At 55.0% G+C, this 18,449-nt stretch overlaps 3 protein-coding genes across 8 annotated transcripts in view; 1 reads left to right on the top strand and 2 right to left on the bottom strand.

The window, feature by feature from the left end:
* DNAAF8 (dynein axonemal assembly factor 8) overlaps positions 1–3,952 on the top strand; it is a 15,705-nt gene extending 11,753 nt beyond the window's left edge. For both annotated transcript variants that reach the window (XM_050774348.1, XM_050774349.1), the window contains 4 exons: positions 949–1,086; positions 1,503–1,604; positions 1,917–2,208; positions 3,296–3,952. In XM_050774348.1, the coding sequence (XP_050630305.1) occupies positions 949–1,086; positions 1,503–1,604; positions 1,917–2,199 (523 nt within the window). In that variant the 3' untranslated portion in view covers positions 2,200–2,208; positions 3,296–3,952. The remainder of the gene's footprint in view (positions 1–948; positions 1,087–1,502; positions 1,605–1,916; positions 2,209–3,295) is intronic.
* The window catches only part of UBALD1 (UBA like domain containing 1), a 178,082-nt gene that overhangs the window by 143,510 nt on the left and 16,123 nt on the right, over positions 1–18,449 (bottom strand). The window contains exon 1 of one of the 5 annotated variants that reach the window (XM_050774596.1): positions 18,064–18,073. The exons of 2 other annotated variants lie outside the window; for them this stretch is intronic. The gene's annotated coding sequence lies outside the window, so the exon portion shown is untranslated. Of the gene's footprint in view, positions 1–13,622; positions 13,633–16,088; positions 16,099–18,063; positions 18,074–18,449 lie in introns of those variants that run through there. 2 more of the 5 variants (XM_050774591.1, XM_050774592.1) reach the window with 2 other exon arrangements.
* ZNF500 (zinc finger protein 500) lies at positions 2,808–18,449 on the bottom strand. Its single transcript, XM_050774364.1, has 6 exons — positions 18,242–18,449; positions 16,773–17,284; positions 13,486–13,669; positions 13,186–13,250; positions 10,537–10,633; positions 2,808–6,451 (listed from the first exon to the last, which is right to left on the bottom strand). The coding sequence occupies exons 2-6, from the start codon at positions 17,184–17,186 to the stop codon at positions 5,769–5,771; spliced, it is 1,443 nt and encodes a 480-aa protein (XP_050630321.1). The 5' UTR covers positions 17,187–17,284; positions 18,242–18,449; the 3' UTR covers positions 2,808–5,768.

Here is an 18,449-nt window from a genome sequence, read left to right as displayed (position 1 = left end):
GTCAACCTCTGTGTCTCTGTGTAGGGGTGGAAGGGCAGCAGCCACCTGTCCTGCCACAGGGAGAAAGGCAAGCTACAGTGAAGCTGGGAGAGGCAGAGGTGGAGGCAGGGCCCCAGGGTCCTGTAAGGCCCCGCTATATGCCTGCACTCCCAACACTTTGGTTGTTCCAAACTTGAGGAATCTGAGAACCAGGGAATCCCTTTTCACCTGAGCAGCAGTGGGTTTCTGTGCCTAGGAACCAAATTACCAAACAGAAATGGCTAGACCTGGCCAGGCGCGGTGGCTCACGCCTGTAATCCCAGCACTTTGGGAGGCCGAGGCGGGCAGATCACCTGAGGTCAGGAGTTCGAGACAAGCCTGGCCAACATGGCGAAACCCCGTCTCTACTAAAAATCCAAAAAAATTATCCAGGCATGCTGGTGCATGCCTGTAATCCCAGCTACTTGGGAGGCTGAAATCTCTTGAACACAGGAGGTGGAGGTTGCAGTGACCAAGATCACGCCACTGGCCACTGCAGTCCAGCCTGCGTGACAGAGCGAGACTCTGTCTCAAAAAAAAATGGAGAGACCTGCACTGTTCACCATGGCAGCCATTAGCCATGTGTGGCTATTAAACACCTAACGTGATGAATGTGACTGAGGAACTGAAGTTTTTATTCATTTGATTTTAAATGGCTTAAATGTAAACTTAGTCACTTGTGGCAAGTGGCTACACTTACCACAGATAGACAGCATGTCCATCAGTAGGGAAGTTCTGTTGGCCAGCGGTGGCCTAAATCTCACAGGCTGTTCTGAAGCGTAAAAGAGCAAATGTGTTTAATGAGCCTTTTGGTAGAGAGTGGGCACTCACTGGGGGGCAGCCACGAGCACTGTGACTGGACACACCCTGCGCAGGTCACAGAGTTATCACAGACAGGTGACTCCACAACACCTGCTTTTCTCATCTCAGATGTTCCTCGAGGAAGCCGGGCTCCGAGGCCGGGCCAGGCCCACAGCTGGCCCAGGGCATGAGGCTTAACACAGAGCCCCCCACCATCTTCATTGACCTGCGGCAGACGGTGCCACCAGACCACCTGTCCCCAGCAAGGTCCAGAGGGCAGTGACCACCCCATACCAGCCTCTACTTTGCGGAGTTGCCTGTTGACCTCACAAAGCCTCTGGTGGATCCCAGTGGGGAGGAACAGGGACTTCAAAAGGCTTGGATCAATTCTCAACTGAAAAGTGCTTTTAGCCTGGAACAGAGTCTGGCCTACAGTCCCCCTGGGTCCCTGCAGGGAGGGAAGAAGAGGGGCACGGGGCACACCTCCTCGGGCTGGGCTCTATACAGTAGAGTGCATCACCCACACCTGCCCTCACCTCCTGGCAGGGCGTCCACCAGCCTCCAGTGTGGCTACAGCCCTCTTGCATTAGGTCACCAGCAAAGCCCAAGTGCTTCAGGCCCCAACAGGAGTTGGAACACCAGGTGGAGTGGGCACATCCAGAAACCCATTTCTCTCCCCGCAGCTCCAGCCACAGCTCCTCTGACAGCGAGGAGGAGGAGGAGGAAGTGGAGATGGCAGCTCTGGGAGACGCAGAGGGGGCATCTCCTTCCTCCCTGGGGCTACGGTAACCACCAAGGGGCCTCCGGCCACCTGCAGATGTCACACCTCTGCTTTCCGCAGCAAGCCCTCCACCTGGCACATTTACCGCCTGTGGTGAGGTCTTGCTGCACCCACCGCACAGGGTGGGGGGGCGGCACAGCTTCCATCATCCCGCCCATGTCCACTGGGTCCCAGCAGTGGCAGCGGCGATGGGCCGCCTGAATTGCATTCTTACTCTGAAATGGGAGCTGGGCTTACCTGCTTTTCTCCCGTTTCAGTAAGGAGTGCTGGGAGGTGCGGCCCCCACGGGGTTGAGTTTGGTCTCATTGTGTCACAGGAGCTGTACCGGGAAAAGCCAGCTTCTCCAGCAGCTCAGGGCCTTTCGGAAGGGGATAGCCCAGCCCAAGCTGCCCGCCAACAAGGGGCCTGGTGGCGAGAGGGCTCAGGCCCCTGAAGACACGGCTGCATCAGGAACTGTGAGGAAGCAACATATGAAGCTCTGCGCCAAGGGGCAGAGCGCCCAGGCCCGACTCCCAAGAGGCAGGCCCAGGGCCCTGGGGGATGCTCCTGAGCCAGGGGCAGCCAGGGAGGCCCTGATGCCTCCCTTGGACCAACTGTAGCTGCCTCAGGTACTGGGATCCCAGGAGTGGGCAGGGGTGGGCTGACTTGCCATGGACCATGGGCCCTGGCATCCCCTTGTTGTCCCTGCATTTCCACTAGCAGGGGCATTCCACAGGCAGGGACCTTCAGGCTGTGGACTGTTGCCCACCCTGTTAGAGCTCGGTCACAGATGCGTGAACTTAGAGCAAGGATGCAGATGCAAATCTGTATGTAACGTGTGACAACGGCTTTGGGAGAAAGGGGCCTGGTCCTCTGAGGGAGAGGGGCAGGGACAGCAGGAGGACGGGGTGCTGCTCTCTGCGGGACTCTGGGACTCTTTGTCTGTCTCCAGGTCTGCATTTTTTTAAGCAGGCATCTAGTATTTCCATCAATAAGGTCTTTTTAAAAACCAAGCAAAACATATTTAGAGGATTTCAGGGTTGAAAAAGACCTAAGCCTTATTTTCTGGCTTCCTGCCTACTTGCTATTTTGGGCACCTAAATTAACACACAACACACATGCATGCCTACCCACATAGACCTAATACACGTATTTTTTTTTGGTCTCTTTTCGAGACACAGTAGCTGGGACTACAGGTGCATGCCACCACGCCTGGCTAATTTTTTTGTTTGTAGAGATGCGGTCTCACGATGTTGCCCAGGTTGGTCTCAAACTCCTGGGCTCAACCCTCCTGCCTAGGCCTCCCACAGTGCTAGGATTACAGGTATGAGCTGCTAGCCTGGCTCTTAATGAACTTTTTGAAAGAGGAGTAACGAGAATTTGCTTTCTCTTTCTCTTCTTTACCTAAGATAAAAAGGCATAGATAGATTCTCAAGGCCTTTGCCCTTTATGAATCTAGAGAATACTGGAAACCCCTGGAAATGCTGTCCCATGGAGAATGGAGCAGCAGCCTCACTTGCTGATCACCAGCAAGAGCTGGGGACAGCTGCTTGCCCCGTGCCAAGACCTGGTCCCTCCACAGGACATGCCTGGTCTTCCTGGGTCCTGTTCCTTTGTCAGCACTGTCCTGCAGCCCCGTCTTCACAGGATGCTTTTGTAACTGCTATGATCAGTCCTGACCTGGCCACCTGTGTGTCTCCCCAACCTTGTCTCCAGGATGTGTCCCGCTGCCTGCCCCATGGGAAGAACAGAGAAATCATCATCACCTCAGGCCCCACAGCACCATGGGCTCAGGCAGCACAGCAGGGTGCCAGGCCTTTGGGCCAGTGTCCCAGCTTCTCCTGGGGTTCACCCCTCGCTGCCATGTCGCCAAGGATGGGCAGGGGTCTCTTTGCATCAAGCCTTGTGCCAGGCAAAAGACAGGCCCTGCCTGGCTGTGGTCACTGGCCGCCAAGATCAGGGCCACAGACATCTACTCTCCAGACCCCATGTGATCGGGCCACTGGGGATCCCCACCCAACCCCACTCCCAATGATGAGGGGTGTTTTCGTTACAAGTCAAAGGCAAGACAGACTTCCATAAAGTCCCAGGAGGTTCCTCCTGCAGGGCACAAGGCCAGGCTGCCTCCCAGCCCTCAGGCCCTCTCCCACCTACAGAGACCCTCCTCTGCCCCTCTGCTCCGGGACATGTGCACCCACAACAGGCCTCCGCCCCATCCTCTGCCCTCGCCTCCGCTTGGCTGCCTAGCTGTCAAGAGCAAAGGCTTTTTTTTTCTTCAACCGCATTTTCTTCCATTTCCCCCACCTTTTTAATGCCAGTAACCTCATCGAGAATGTTTTACAGTGATGGAAAATAAATTCGGTTCCAAGTTCAGCTCTGTGAATTACTGTGTCTGTCAAGGCAAGGGGAGTGAGGCAGGAAGTCAGACTTGGGTCCAAAGCTGGCTCTGCCACCTGGGCAAGGTTTTCATGCTCCCAGTGATCCGGTTCCTCCACCCACTGAAGGAGAATCATGGCCGGGCACAGTGGCTCACGCCTGTAATCCCAGCACTTTGGGAAGCCGAGGTGGGTGGATCATGAGGTCAGATGAGGTCAAGACTAGCCTGACCAACAAGAAGAAACCCCCGTCCCTACTAAAATACAAAAATTAGCAGGGCGTAGTGGTGCACGCCCGTAATCCCAGCTACTCAGGAGGCTGAGGCAGGAGAATCACTTGAACCTGGGAGGTGGAGGTTGTGGTAAGCCGAGATCGTGCTATTGCACTCCAGCCTGGGTAATGAAGCTAGACTCCATCTCAAAACAAAACAAAACAAAAGAGAGAATCATGGGGGTCCCCCCACTGGACTGCATGAGATAACATTACAGCACACGCAGGCACCTGGGACTCATAGCTCCTGCAAAACTCCCCCATCACGTGAGTGCGAGGATGACACCCATGAGATGGGGAGTTTTGCTGTGGTTTCCACAGCTGCCCTACGACTTCTGAGATGACTAAACCCACCCATTAATGACTCTATCACACTGCTCGTCTCGGCCACTCACCCACCGTGGATGTGTACAGACCAGCAGTTCCCACACAGCACAGGGAAAGACAAAAGCTGGAAGGTGAAGGCTTCTTACCTTAGAAAGACAAAGTGGGACAACCACGGAAGGCCACATCCCAGACACTAAGGGGCGAGCAGCAAAGGTAGCCCTGGGCCCCTGCCCTGGGGAGGTGTCAGGCCCGTTACATCCCTGGCGACAGGTCAGGAAGATGGAATTCAGGGGTGCCTTCCCACCCCAGGTGTCTTCCACCCTGCAGAGCAGCCATGGATCTGCAAAGGGGACTGGAATGCTAGAAAGCCCCAGGCTCCATTTGGAAACTCTGGCAGGATGAAGAAGCTGGAGACCATGTCCTGTGAAGGCTGGGGTGCAGCACGGCTCCCTGCAGCAGACTAGGGAGGGGCCCCTCAAATTCATGTCCACCCAGACAGGTGACCTTGTTTGGAAACACGGGTTTTGACGATTTAATTAGTTAAAATGAGGTCACAGTGGATTGGGGGACCTTAAACCCAGTGAGTGGTGGCCCTACCAAAAAGAGACTGGGTATGGCAGCGCACACCTGCAACCCCAGATACCCAGGAGGCTGAGGCAGGAAGATCGCTTGAGACCAGGGGTTCGAGGCTGCAGTGAGCTATGATCATGGCACTGTACTCCTGCCTGGGGGACAGAGCAAGGCCCTGTCTCAAAAAAAAAAAAGGGGGGGGCGGCCGGTGGGTGAGGAGGGACACACAGAGATGGCACACAGGGTCACAGACACACAGGGGAGGGGTAGGGACGTGGTGATGAGGCTGTACACCAGAAGCCACTGGATGCTGGAGGCAGCTGATGGACCCTCCCGGACACTTCAGGAACACCTTGGGTGTGGGCTTCTGGCCTCCTGAGCGCGTCTCTGGGGCTGAAGCCCCTGCTCTGTGTCACCTGTTCTGGCTGCCACTGGACACTCACAGAGCCTGTCCTTGCCCTTGCTCTGCAACCAGTGCCCAGCTTCCTCCGCGGCCCGGGCATCCCAAATGTCCCTTGCTGGCCTCATACTGGGCCTTGGGAGGAAACAGGCAGCTGGCAATGCTTTTGGACCAGGCTCTCTGGCAGCTTCCTGAATTCTGTGCCCAGGGACAAGAGTCCGGCAAAGGGAGTTTCAGGCATGGTGATCAGGCCTTGGCCCCGGGGCCTCCAGGAGCCACCGGCTGGAGCGTCAGCAAGGAACCTGCCCCCGTGTGGGTCCGCTGGTGCTTGTGCAGGTCGGTGCCCCGGCGGAAGCCCCTGCCACAGGCCGGGCAGGTGTAGGGCTTCTCACCTGTGTGCGTCCGGCGGTGCGCGCTGAAGTGGGAGCTGTTGTTGAAGCGCTTCCCGCACTGGGTGCAGGCATAGGGCCGCTCCCCGCTGTGCGTCCTGCGGTGGATGACCAGGCTGGAGCTCTGGCTGAAGCGCTTCCCACACTCGGGGCATGGGTAGGGCTTCTCGCCCGTGTGCACCCTCTGGTGCGTGCTGAAGTTGGAGCGGTCGCTAAAGCCCTTCCCACAGACCAGGCACTTGTAAGGCCGCTCGCCCGTGTGTGTGCGCTGGTGCTTGGTCAAGTGAGACGTCTTGCTGAAGCCTTTGCCACATTCGGGACAGGTGTACGGCTTGTCAGTCCCATGGGAAGCCCCTCTTCCTGGTTGGGAGCCGCCTCTTGGCAGCTCAGGCCTGACCAAGCCCCTGACTGGGGCTGCCCTCTGACCTGGGAGCGGGTGGCCAGGCCCCTGGCATCGCGCTGACAGCACTCGGTACCACTCCATTCTCACTGGGGCATCCTCCCTGCCATCACCGCCATCCTCTAACTGGATCCCAAGTCCTGAGACAGAGAAAACACAATCTCTAAGAATTAATGGCAAGAGGGCAAGGGAAATGCTTCTAATAGGAAGATGAAGGCCTCACAGGGCTCCTAAAGTTCCCCTACAAAACATTTAGCAGGGGCTGGGCATCATGGCTCACGCCTGTAATCCCAGCACTTTGGGAAGCTGAGGTAGCAAGATTGCTTGAGCCCAGGAGTTCAAGACCAGCTTGGGCAACACAGTGAGATCTCGTCTTTACAGAAAATAAACAAAACTAGCTGGGCATGGTGGCGTGTGCCTGTAGTCCTAGCTACTCAGCAGGCTGATGTAAGAGGATCACTTGAGTCCAGGAGGTCGAGGCTGCAGTGAGCCGTGATCGCGCCACTGCATTCCAGCCCGGGTGACAGAGTGAGACCCTGTTTCAAAAACTAAACAATCAATAAAACAAACAAACAAACAGGAACTCATTTGACCATTACAATAACCCAGTGGGTCAGTGCTGTTACCTGGGGAAACCAGGGCACAAAAGTGTTAAGGAACTTACCCAGAATCACCGGGCTGGTAAGTTACAGAGCAAGGGCCATCAAACTCTGGACTCTGCTGTACCCTCTAAGCCAGGGGTTCCCACCCAGTGGCAAGGTCTGGAGACGTTTTTGTTGTGTCTGGGGAGGGGGTTGTAAATGGCCTCTAGTGGGCAGGGGCCAGGGCTGCTGGAAAACCTCCTGCCCAGCACAGACAGCTCCACGTGGAGAGCCATCTGGCCTGAATGCCAGCAGCAGCGAGTGGAGAAGCCTGCTCTGGGCTGTTCTGGCTGAGCAGAGCAGTCATGGGTCCCAGCCACTGGACCTCCCTTGTACTTGGTGCAGCCCCTGAGGCCCCTCTGCACATCCAGGTTCTAGAGCCACCACCGTCAGGACAGGAGAACAGGGGGAGGGGCCTGGAATGATCCAGGCTTTGCCCCTTCCAGGAAAAGGCCCTTGACTTCTCTCCTTCTCCTCTGCAGCATGAGGGTGACTGCAGCTGGGGACCTGGTAGTGCAAAGTGCACTGGGGTGCCTGGCGGGCTGGGGGAGCAGCCGTCTTCATAGCAGTCCCGAAAGGCTCTTCACATGGTAGGCACACGCTGACCTCACAGGGGAGGGACAGTGCCACCCACTGCCCTTGAAAACGTCCACTTTAAGAAGCTTCCAGCCCCAGACCTCCTGGGCGAACCCTTCTTGCCCTCCCCTCCCATCTCCAGGCCTAACTTCCAGACAGCCAAAGATGGGTTTGGCACTTACTGAGCCTCAAATTCCACATCTATAAAACTGAGAGGAGGCCGGGCATGGTGGCTCATGCCTGTAATCCTAGCACTTTGGGAGGCCGAGGCAGGCGGATCACTTGAGGTCAGGAGTTCGAGACCAGCCTGGCCAACATGGTGAAACCCCATCTCTACTAAAAATATGAAAATTAGCTGGGCGTGGTGGTGGGTGCCTGTGCCTGTAATCCCACCTACTTGGGAGGCTGAGGCAGGAGAATCGCTTGAACTCAGGAGGCAGAAGTTGCAAAGAGCCAAGATCATGCCACTGCACTCCAGCCTGGATGACAGAGTGAGACTCTGTCTCAAAAAAAAAAAAAAAAAAAAAAGAAAAGAAAAGAAAGAAAACTGAGAGGAGGATTGGAATCACCTCATTGGCCTGTTATAATAATATTTTATTTATTTATTTTAGAGATAGGATGATATGGTTTCAATCTATGTCCTCACCCAAATCTCATGTCAGACTGTAATCCCCAGTGTGGAGGTGGGACCTGGTGGGAGGTGAGTGGATCATGGAGGCAGATTTCTCATGAATGGTTTGGCACCATCCTCTTAGTACTGTCCTGGCAATAGTGAGTGAGTTCTCATGAGATCTGGCACCTCCCCTCCCTCCCCTGCTCCTGCTCCAGCCATGTGAGACATGCCTGCTCCCCCTCTGCCTTCCACCATGACTGGAAGCTTCCTGAGGCCTCCCCAAAGGCTGAGCAGAAACCATCATGCTTCTTGTACAGCCAATTAAACCTTTTTTCTTTATAAATTACCAGGTCTCTGGTATTTCTTTACAGCAATGCGAGAATGACCTAATACACAGGGCCTCACTAGATAGCCAGGTTGGTCTCTAACTCCTGACCTCAAGGGATCCTCCCACCTCAGCCTCCCAAAGTGCTGAGATTATACGTGGGAGCCACAGTGCCCGGCCTTCTTGTAAAAATATTTTTGTTTATTTATTTCTGTTTTTTTTTTTGAGATGGAGTCTCGCTCTGTCTTCCAGGCTGGAGTGCAGTGGTGCGATCTCGGCTCACTGTAACCTCTGCCTCCCAGGTTCAAGCGATTCTCCCACCTCAGGCTCCCAAGTAGCTAGGATTACAGGCGTGAGCCACCACGCCCAGCTAATTTTTGTATTTTTAGTAGAGATGGGGTTTCGCCATGTTGGCCAGGCTGGTCTCGACCTCCTGACCTCAGGTGATCCACCTGCCTTGGCCTCCCAAAGTGCTGGGATTACAGGGGTGAGTAACCGTGCCTGGCTGTAAAAATATTTTTAAAAGAGACTCGCCGGGCATGGTGGCTCACACCTGTAATCCCAGCACTTTGGGAGGCTGAGATGGGCGGATCACAAGGTCAGGAGATCGAGACCATCCCAGCTAACACGGTGAAACCCCGTCTCTACAAAAAAAAATAAAATAAAATAAAAAAATTAGCTGGGCGTGGTGGCGGGCGCCTGTAGTCCCGGCTACTCGAGAGGCTGAGGCAGGAGAATGGCGTGAACCCAGGAGGCGGAGCTTGCAGTGAGCCGAGATCGCACCTGCACTCCAGCCTGGGCGACAGAGCGAGACTCCATCTCAAAAAAAAAAAAAAAGAAAGAAAGAAAAGAAAAAAGCCCCTGAAATAACAACCGTTGGTGTGCACGTGGAAAAACCGGAACCCCTGGGCACTCTTGGTGGGTACGTGAGATGGTAGAGATGCTGTGGAAAACAGCATGGCAGTTCCTCAAAAAATTCAACACAGAATGACCATATATGCTCCAGCCATCCCACTGCTGGATACATCCACCCCAGGAACTGAAAACAGAGCCGATCAGAGATACACCTGTATACCCACATTCACTGCAGCATTATTCACAACGGAATATTCTTCAGCCTTAAAAAGGAAGAAAATTCTGGAGGTTTCCCAAAGAAGGAAGTCTGCCTCAAGACCGTGGCACAGAAATCCTAAGCTTCCAGCCTGCTGGCCTCGCCTGCAAATTTCAAACTTGTCAACTTCTGTAAGCAACCAAGGGAGCGGTTTGAGTACCCATTCCTTAAAATAAATCTGTGTGTGTGCGTATCTTCTATTGGTTCTGTTTCTCTGGAGAAGAACCCTAATACAAAGCGACATCTCACTGTCATTACAAAAGGCTTCAGCATGGCTGGGCACAGTGGCTCACGCCTGTCATCCCAGCACTTTGGGAGGGCGAGGTGAGCAGATCACCTGAAGTCAGCCTGGCCAACATGGTGAAACCCCATCTCTACTAATAACACAAAAAGTTGCCAGGCATGATGGCAGGTACCTGTAATCCTAGCTACTTGGGAGGCTGAGGTGGGAGAATCACTTAAACCCAGACGGTAGAGGTTGCAGTGAGCCAAGGTTGTGCTACTGCACTCCAGCCTGGGCAACAGAGCAAAACTCCACCTCAAAACAAAATAACCAGAAAAGGCTTCAGCAGCATCAGGAAAGGCAGGAAGAGACAAACGAGCAGAGAAAGAGCTGAGGAGCCGGTGCTAGGTCTGGGGCAGGGTGGTGCCGAGTGCGATGGGGAGAGGCAGCTCTGCCCTGGAGAGGAGGGCACAGGGAAGCTGAAGTGAAGTAGGACCACCGTGTAGGTGGCAGGAGCAGAAGAAAAGGAAGGCAAGGCAGTGCTGGCCATCTGCCTGGGTCATGGCCAAGTGCCTGTGCAGGCCCTGCAGCTGGGACTCTGCAGGGACACAGGCAGCCCTGGTCACACGGGATCGCCCCAGGCCAATTGGACCAACAGAACCAAGCCCAGGAACTGGTGCCTGAGAGTTCCTATTTTTGGCAAGCCCCCTAGAGGACACAGTCCCTTGCAAGTTACCTTCATTCTCCAGCGGCACGTCCCGCTGAGCTGGGTCCAGGCATCCTGGCTCCTCCCCAGAAAGGTATACAGCCACGTCCTCCAAGTTCACGGGTGCCTGCCAGAATGCACCCCACTCAGTCCTGGCCCCAAGCAAGCTGCCTCCTCCCCAACTGAGGCCACTGGCCCAGGGAACTGCACCCGTACTGCCCCTCGAGGCTGGGGCCAAGCCTGGTGGTGCAGCTGGTCTTCTCCACTCTTGTTGCAGTGGCGAGTCCTGGTGCCTCTGCCCACTGCTCCCACGCGCCACTGCTGCAGAGCTGGAACACCACTGCAGAAGGGACAGACTTGCCACAAGGAGCGGTGGACCCACTGCGCACTCAGTCACTGGGGCCCAAGCTCCACAGGGAGACGAGAGCATCCCCTGGCTCCACGGCCAGCCAGCCCTGGGACCCCGATGCGGCAGACAGGGGTCTTCAGGATGCCTCTGGGCCAGTGGTTCCCAGATGTAGCATCAGACTGATCCCGAAGCATGATTAAAAACAAGCAAACCCTTTCCAGAACAGGCAAATCCACAGAGACAAGAAGGAGCTTTGTGGTTGCCAGAAGCTGAGGGAAAAACAGGGAGAGACTCTGGTAATGAGTCTAGGGATCTTTGCAGGGAGGTCTAAAGAACATGTTCTTAGGCCAGGCGCGGTGGCTCACGCCTGTAATCCCAGCACTTTAGGAGGCCACGGCGGGAGGATCACCTGAGGTCAGGAGTTGGAGACCAGCCTGACCAACATAGAGAAACCCCATCTCTACTAAAAATACAAAATTAGGCCGGGCACAGTGGTTCACACATGCAATCTCAGCACTCTGGGAGGCCGAGGCGGGCGGATCATGAGGTCAGGAGATCGAGACCATCCTGGCTAACACAGTGAAACCCTGTCTCTACTAAAAAATACAAAAAATTAGTTGGGTGTGGTGGCGGGGGCGCCTGTTGTCCCAGCTACTTGGGAGGCTGAGGCAGGAGAATAACGTCAACCCGGGAGGCGGAGCTTGCAGTGAGCCAAGATCACGCCACTGCACTCCAGCCTGGGCGATAGAGCGAGACTCCATTTCAAAAAAAAAAAAAAAAATAGCCAGGCGTGGTGGTGCATGCCTATAATCCCAGCTACTCAGAAGGCTGAGACAGGAGAATAGCTTGAACCCGGGAGGCAGAGGTTGCAGTGAGCCGAGATCATGCCACTGCACTCCAGCCTGGGCAACAGAGCGAGACTCCATCTCAAAAAAAAAAAAAAAAATTAGCCAGGCGTGGTGGCGTATGCCTATAATCCTAGCTACTCAGAAGGCTGAGACAGGAGAATAGCTTGAATCCAGGAGGCAGAGCTTGTAGTGAGCCGACATCGCGTCACTGCACTCCAGCCTGGGCGACACAGCGAGATGCTGTCTCAAAAAATATATATAAGGCCGGGTGCGGTGGCTCAGGCCTATAATCCCAGCACGTTGGGAGGCCAAAGCAGGTGGATCATCTGAGGTCAGGAGATCGAGACCAGCCTGGCCGACAAGGTAAAACCCCATCTCTAGTAAAAAATACAAAAAAAATTAGCCAGACATGGTGGTAGGTGCCTCTAATCTCAGCTACTCGGGAGGCTGAGGCAGGAGAATCACTTGAACTTGGGAGCCAGAGGTTGCAGTAAGCCGAGATCGCACCATTGCATTCCAGCCTGGGCGACAAGAGCAAAACTCCATCTCAAAAAAACAAAAACAAAACAAAACAAAATATATATACACACACGTATATATATAAATTATAAACAAATACAAATAAAAATCAAACAGGCCAGGCACAGTGGCTTATGCCTGTAATCCCACTGCTTTGGGAGGCTGAGGCAAGAGGATCACTTGAGACCGGGAGTTCAAGACCAGCATGGGCAACATAGCGAGACTGTGTCCCTATAAAAAATAAAAAACCCAACTAGCCGGGTTTGGTGGTGCATGCCTGTAGTACCAGCTAACTAAGGAGGCTGAGGCAGGAGGATCCCTTGAGCCCTGCAGTGAGCCATGATCATACTACTGCACTCCAGTGTGAACAAAGAGTCAGACTTTGGCTCAAAAAAAGAAAAAACAAAAACAGAAACGAGCAAGCAAACAGAGGAGACTCCCATTCCAGTCCAGGGGTGTCGAGGAACCTGTGTCTCCCCGAGGAGTCCCAAGAGATTCCTGTGCCCAGCGGGGTACAAGTCACTACTGTCTCACTGTTGGACCACAGAATCTCCCGGGCACAGCCGAGTACTTAAATGGCCTCTGGAGAGAAGAAAAGACTTCCCAGGAGGCCAGGGGAAGTGACTCCAGCATTGGAGCAAAGGGAGGAAACTCCAGGGAAGAGCTCCTCTGACATCCAAAACCTCGGCCCCCAGGAGAGGCGTCCCCTTAACAAGGAAGAGTGACACACAGGAGATCGGGTCAGACCCTAGGGTGCTGCAGACCAGGAGTATACCCTGGCTCCACGGCCAGCCAGCCCTGGGACCCCGATGCGGCAGACAGGGGTCTTCAGGATGCCTCTGAGCCAGTGGTTCCCAGATGTAGCACCAGACTGATCCCGAAGCACGATTAAAAACAAGCAAACCCTTTCCAGAACAGGCAAATCCACAGAGACAAGAAGGAGCTTTGTGGTGCATCACTCACCTGGGACCAGGCCGAAAGGAAGGGTGAGGCCGATGCTATCTCCTGATGTCGGGGGGCCGGAGGGCCTGGGAACGAGCGGAGTCATCACCAGTCACACAGCTCACCCAGCACCACCCCTGCCGCCCCTGCACACCAAGGCCCCCACAGCCCAGTGGCCGCCCACCCAAGATCCACTCCTTGTTGGAGAGTCTATGCACCCCACATCCAGGCAGGCCTCTGCCCTGGCCACACACCACACTCCATTCGCCTTCACCCCCTCCCCTGCACCACTTCTCCTTCCTCCAAAGGGGTGCTACTCACCCCTCTCTGGCCACAACAGCGGGCCCCTCTGTGGCCTGTGGCTCAGCTGGGCTGGGGGCTGCTGGCTGGAGCATCGAGCCTCTTCCTCCAGGGACAGATCCTCTGGCTGAGCCTCTGCCTGGCGTTTTAAGGACTGTCCCCCCATTCTGAGGGGCACCTCGTCATCAGACAGCAGCTCTGAGCCCTGCACACAGACAGAGATCTTGCCCACCAGCTCCCAGAAGGCCAGAAGGAAAATCCCCGCAGGGCCCCACACCCCTCACCTCAGGCACCCCAGCCGGCTGCCCACCCCCAGGCTGTCTGCAGCCTCCCTCCCTCTGCCCAGCCATGTGGCAGTGCCCCCTGCAGCCAGCTCCCAGCCTGCTCTACTCCATGGTCTCTCCCTGTTACCACAATCATGTCCCCATCACATTCTTACCCTCCATTCCTTGGTCCTCCTGATAGACCCTGGGCCAGAAGAGCCCTGAGTCAGCCCTGGCCTCATTTCAGAAGTTCACATAACTGCATTTGCTAGATTTTTTGAAATTATCTGGCCAGCCGCAATGGCTCACACCTGTAATTCCAGCACTTTGGGAGGCCGAGGCGGGTGGATCGCTTGAGGCCAGGAGTTCGAGACCAGCCTGACCAATATGGTAAAACTCCATCTCTACTAAAAATACAAAAATTAGCCGGGCATGGGGGCAGTGCGCCTGTAATCTCAGGTACTTGGGAGGCTGAGGCAGGAGAATCGCTCGAACCGGGGAGGTAGAGGTTGCAGTGAGCCAAGATCATGCCACTGCACTCCAGCCTGGGTAACAGAGCAAAACTCTTGTCTCAGGGGAAAAAAAAAAAAGAAGAAATTATCAACAGGTGCTCTGAGATTATCTATTTCCTAATTCCAGGAAAGGTGATTTGAATGAAATTGAGTCTTAGAATTGAGCTCTAAAATAGCACTTGGATAAGAAACATCCCTAGGCGGCCGGGCGCAGTGGCTCAAGCCTGTAATCCCAGCACTTTGGGAGGCCGAGATGGGTGGATCACGAGGTCACGAGATCGAGACCATGCTGGCTAACACGGTGAAACCCCGTCTCTACTAAAAAATACAAAAAATTAGCCTGGCGAGGTGGTGGGCGCCTGTAGTCCCAGCTACTTGGGAGGCTGAGGCAGGAGAATGGCGTGAACCCAGGAGGCGGAGCTTGCAGTGAGCTGAGATCCGGCCACTGCACTCCAGCCTGGGCGACAGAGCGAGACTCCGTCTCAAAAAAAAAAAAAAGAAACATCCCTAGGCAACTGCAAACCCAGCATCAGGGACCCATCTCTGGGTTCCTCTTGTCCACCATTCCACACCTCTAAGGGAGGGTAGTCCTCTTGGGGAGCAGAGCCCGCCCCTCTCAGCTCAGTCATGGCCATGAGGCATGTGTGCAGAGGTGCTGGTGCAGTGACAGAAGGAAGCCATGCTGGGAACCCCAAACACTGAAGCGGTAGTGGCCGGGAAAGAGGCTGGCCAACTGGGAAGAAATCCCAATTTCTTGGCCACCATGATGGCAGGATTTTCTGACTTCGGTCAGCTCACGCTGTGGTCAATCATTAGGGGATGTGTCTCCTCTGTTGGCTGCAAAAGGCCAGCAGTGTGCAGCCAGCGCTGCACTGCCACAGGAAGAGAGGCAGCTGGTCAGCACTGTCCATGTGCGCCATCCACACGAGGCCCTGAAAAATGAACTGAAACAGGAGATGGCAGGACTTCTCCTTTTTAATCTCCAGGAGTTCAATGACTGAAACTGAAGCAGGAGGAATGAGTAAGAGGCTTCCCCTGCTCCTTCAAATGGGGCTGGAAGGAGGTGGAGAGACACTGTCTACAGAGATTTCGGGGAGTCAGAAGGGTCCTGTCTGTGCTGTCCAGTACAGTAGCCACTGGCCATGTGTGACGACTGAGCCCTTGAGAGGTGGCCAGTGTGACTGAGGAACTAATTTCACATTCTACAAAGTGGCTGGGCGCAGTGGCTCATGCCTGTAATCCCAGTACTTTGGGAGGCCAAGACAGGCAGATCACTTGAGGCCAGGAGCTCGAGACCAGCCTGGCCAACATAACGAAACCCTGTCTCTACTAAAAATACAAAAATCAGGCCGGGCGCGGTGGCTCAAGCCTGTAATCCAGCACTTTGGGAGGCCGAGGCGGGCGGATCACAAGGTCAGGAGTTCGAGACCACAGTGAAACCCCGTCTCTACTAAAAATACAAAAAATTAGCCGGGCGCGGTGGTGTAGTCCCAGCTACTCAGGCTGAGGCAGGAGAATGGCGGGAACCCGGGAGGCGGAGCTTGCAGTGAGCCGAGATAATGCCTGGGCAACAGCCTGAGACTCCGTCTCAAAAAAAAAAAAAAAAAAAAAAAAAAAAAAAAAAAAAAAAAAAAAAAAAAAAATCAGCTACTTGGTGGCAGCCTGTAATGCCAGCTACTTGGGAGGCTGAGGCATGAGAATCACTCCAGCCTGGGCGACAGAGAGAGACTCTGTCTCACAAAGATAAAAATAAATGTGCATAGCTATAATTTAAAAAGCTACATGTGGCTGGCAGCTACTGTTTTGCATGGCATAGTTCTAGAACCTCTAGGGGCTCTAACCAAAGTGCCCCCCATGCCCCTGGTCTTTCTTCCCAGTGTTCTCCCACTTTGGGGGTCTTTTCAACTCTCTGCCTTGGAAGGTGCTGGATCTCTCTCCCACCAAAACCTGTGTTTGGGGCTGGCGTAGTGGCTCATGCCTGTAATCCCAGCACTTTGGGAGGCTGAGGTGGGAGGATCACTTGAGGCTAGGAGTTCAAGACCAGTCTGGGCAACATGGCAAAATCCTGTCTCTACAAAAAATACACAAAATTAGCCAGGTGTAGTGGTGCATGCCTGTAGTCCCAACTACTCAATAGGCTGAGGTGGGAGGATCCCTTGAAGCTTGGAGGTAGAGGCTGCAATGAGCTGTGATCACGCCACTATAGCCTGGGAAACAGAGCGAGACCCTGTCTCAAAAAAAAAAAAAAAAGAAAAAGAAAAGAAAAAGAAACACCTGTTTGGCCTATCCTAGGACAGTGTTCACAAACCATCTGCACTAGCTAATAAAGGGCTATCGGGGTAGGATGAGGTTAATCAAAGGGTGGACGTCCATTGGGCAAGGCTGAGAAACCTTTTGCAGTTGCCTTCTTCAAAAGGGTTCAGGGGCCAGGCAGCTACACTTAGTCACCCAATGAGCAAGGAATCTCCAGCTGCAGACCCCAGCAGCAGGGCCCCATTTCCTCACCTGAGGGTCAAAATGCCCCCCACCTCACCCGCTGCCTGTGTTTCCTGGGCTCCCGCTGCAGCCCTTCCACGAGGACCACGGCCTCCTCACCGCTCTCCGGCTGCTGCTCACGCACTCGAGCCTGGATCTCCCCTGGCAGCACAGTCAGGAACTGCTCCAGCACCAGCAGCTCCAGGATCTGCTCCTTAGTGCGCAGCTCCGGCCGCAGCCAGCGGCAGCACAGCTCCCAGAGGCGGCTCAGGGCCTCCCGGGGCCCAGCCACCTCCTGGTAGCAGAAGAGCCGGAAGAGCTGGCGGAAAGTCTCAGGGCTGGGGTCCTCCGACTCCACGGAGGGCTCCTCTTCCAAGCAAAAGTCCTCCTCCACCTTCACAATCAGGATCTCATTCTGTTCCAGGTCCTGCTCCAAGGCTGGCAGGGGCTGGAGGTCAGAGACGGCGGCCATTGCTTCCGGTGGGCCTTGTTCCTTTTCAGGCCTTAGAGTCGAACCCGTCTCTCTCTATACCTCTGGCCGGACACAGGAGGAGCGTTTTTTTCAGGGCCCTGTGGAGAGATGATAAAACCATCTAAAGGGCAGCCCTGGGGCTGAATAAGCCCTTTGTACTGGGAAGCCAATGCCCTGGTTCCAAGGCCAACTCACCCCACGATGGAAAAGGAAAAGGAAAAAGGAAAAGGAAGTACATGAATGCCATCTTTGCTATGAATTCCCGGATAATTCACTGAAGGGCTCTGGGCTTTGCTTCCTCACTGTGCAAAGAGATGATAATAGGACCTACACACACAGGTTGCTGATAGAACTAAAAGGGATGGCTGGGCGCAGTGGCTCCCACCTGTAATCCCAGCACTTTGGGAGGCCGAGGCGGACAGATCATGTGAGTTCAGGAGTTTGAGACCAGCCTGGTAAACATGGTGGAAACCCAGCTCTACAAAAAATACAAAAATTAGCCCGACGTGGTGGTAGCACATCTTAATCCCAGCAACTCGGTAGGCTGAGACAGGAGAATCGCTTGAACCCGGGGGGCAGGAGGCTGCAGTGAGCTGAGATCGCGCCACTACACTCCAGCCTGGGAAACAGAGAGAGACTCAAAACAAAAACACCCTAAAAGGGATGTTTGCGGTCAGAGCTCCAGAATGGTTATTTTCCATGATTACAGTGGGTCCTATATGGAAAGCGTTCCTTTGGAAATCTGATGAAAAGTAGGGCCCTTCTGCCGAGGAAGGTGCAGACTCTGCCTCAACTTGATCCCCGGTGTCCAGGTCTGGCGAACCCTGAAGCCCCTACGCGGCCCTGTCAGGCACCCCCGAGTGGGTGGTCGCAACGGCCCCCCAATTCCAGGGTCCTGGGAGAGCTAGGACCCCCAGGCCGCACTGCCTTCCCGTCTCACCCCTCAGGTGGAGGGTGAGCAGTGCCCGAGTCCGCGGCACAGACCCCGGCGCTGGCGCGGGCCGCGAAATCGAAGCTTCGGCCCGGACCCGCGTCTTCGCGCCCCCGGCACTCACTGGAAGCCCTGCGGGCCGTGGGCAGTTCGGGGCAGGACCGGAGCGACGGGTCTCGGCGGGAGTGGGACTGCCGGCCTCAGGCTTTGCAGCCCGGGACGCCAGAGCCGGGGCCGGAGACCCCAAACCAGGCGTGGAAACCAGGCCGTGTGGGCGGGCCCACGGGCGGCATTGTGGGTAACGTAGCCTTGGCACCATTGCCTGAGCCGGC

Source organism: Macaca thibetana, chromosome 20 (genome assembly GCF_024542745.1).
Source record: "Macaca thibetana thibetana isolate TM-01 chromosome 20, ASM2454274v1, whole genome shotgun sequence".
In the NCBI taxonomy this organism is placed as follows: domain Eukaryota; kingdom Metazoa; phylum Chordata; class Mammalia; order Primates; family Cercopithecidae; genus Macaca; species Macaca thibetana.
Note: the sequence above shows the minus strand (reverse complement) of the source record. Positions and strands in the feature narration are given on the sequence as shown.

What these genes read in the sequence shown, in the direction of transcription:
- ZNF500 (XM_050774364.1), bottom strand. Translation starts at nt 17,186, where the DNA reads ATGGCCGCCGTCTCTGACCTCCAGCCCCTGCCAGCCTTGGAGCAGGAC. An exon ending in TCCTTTCGGCCTGGTCCCAG is followed by an intron (nt 10,634 to 13,185) that starts GTGAGTGATGCA and finishes GCATTCTGGCAG; the next exon opens with GCACCCGTGAACTTGGAGGA. An exon ending in CGTGCCGCTGGAGAATGAAG is followed by an intron (nt 6,452 to 10,536) that starts GTAACTTGCAAG and finishes TCTCTGTCTCAG; the next exon opens with GACTTGGGATCCAGTTAGAG.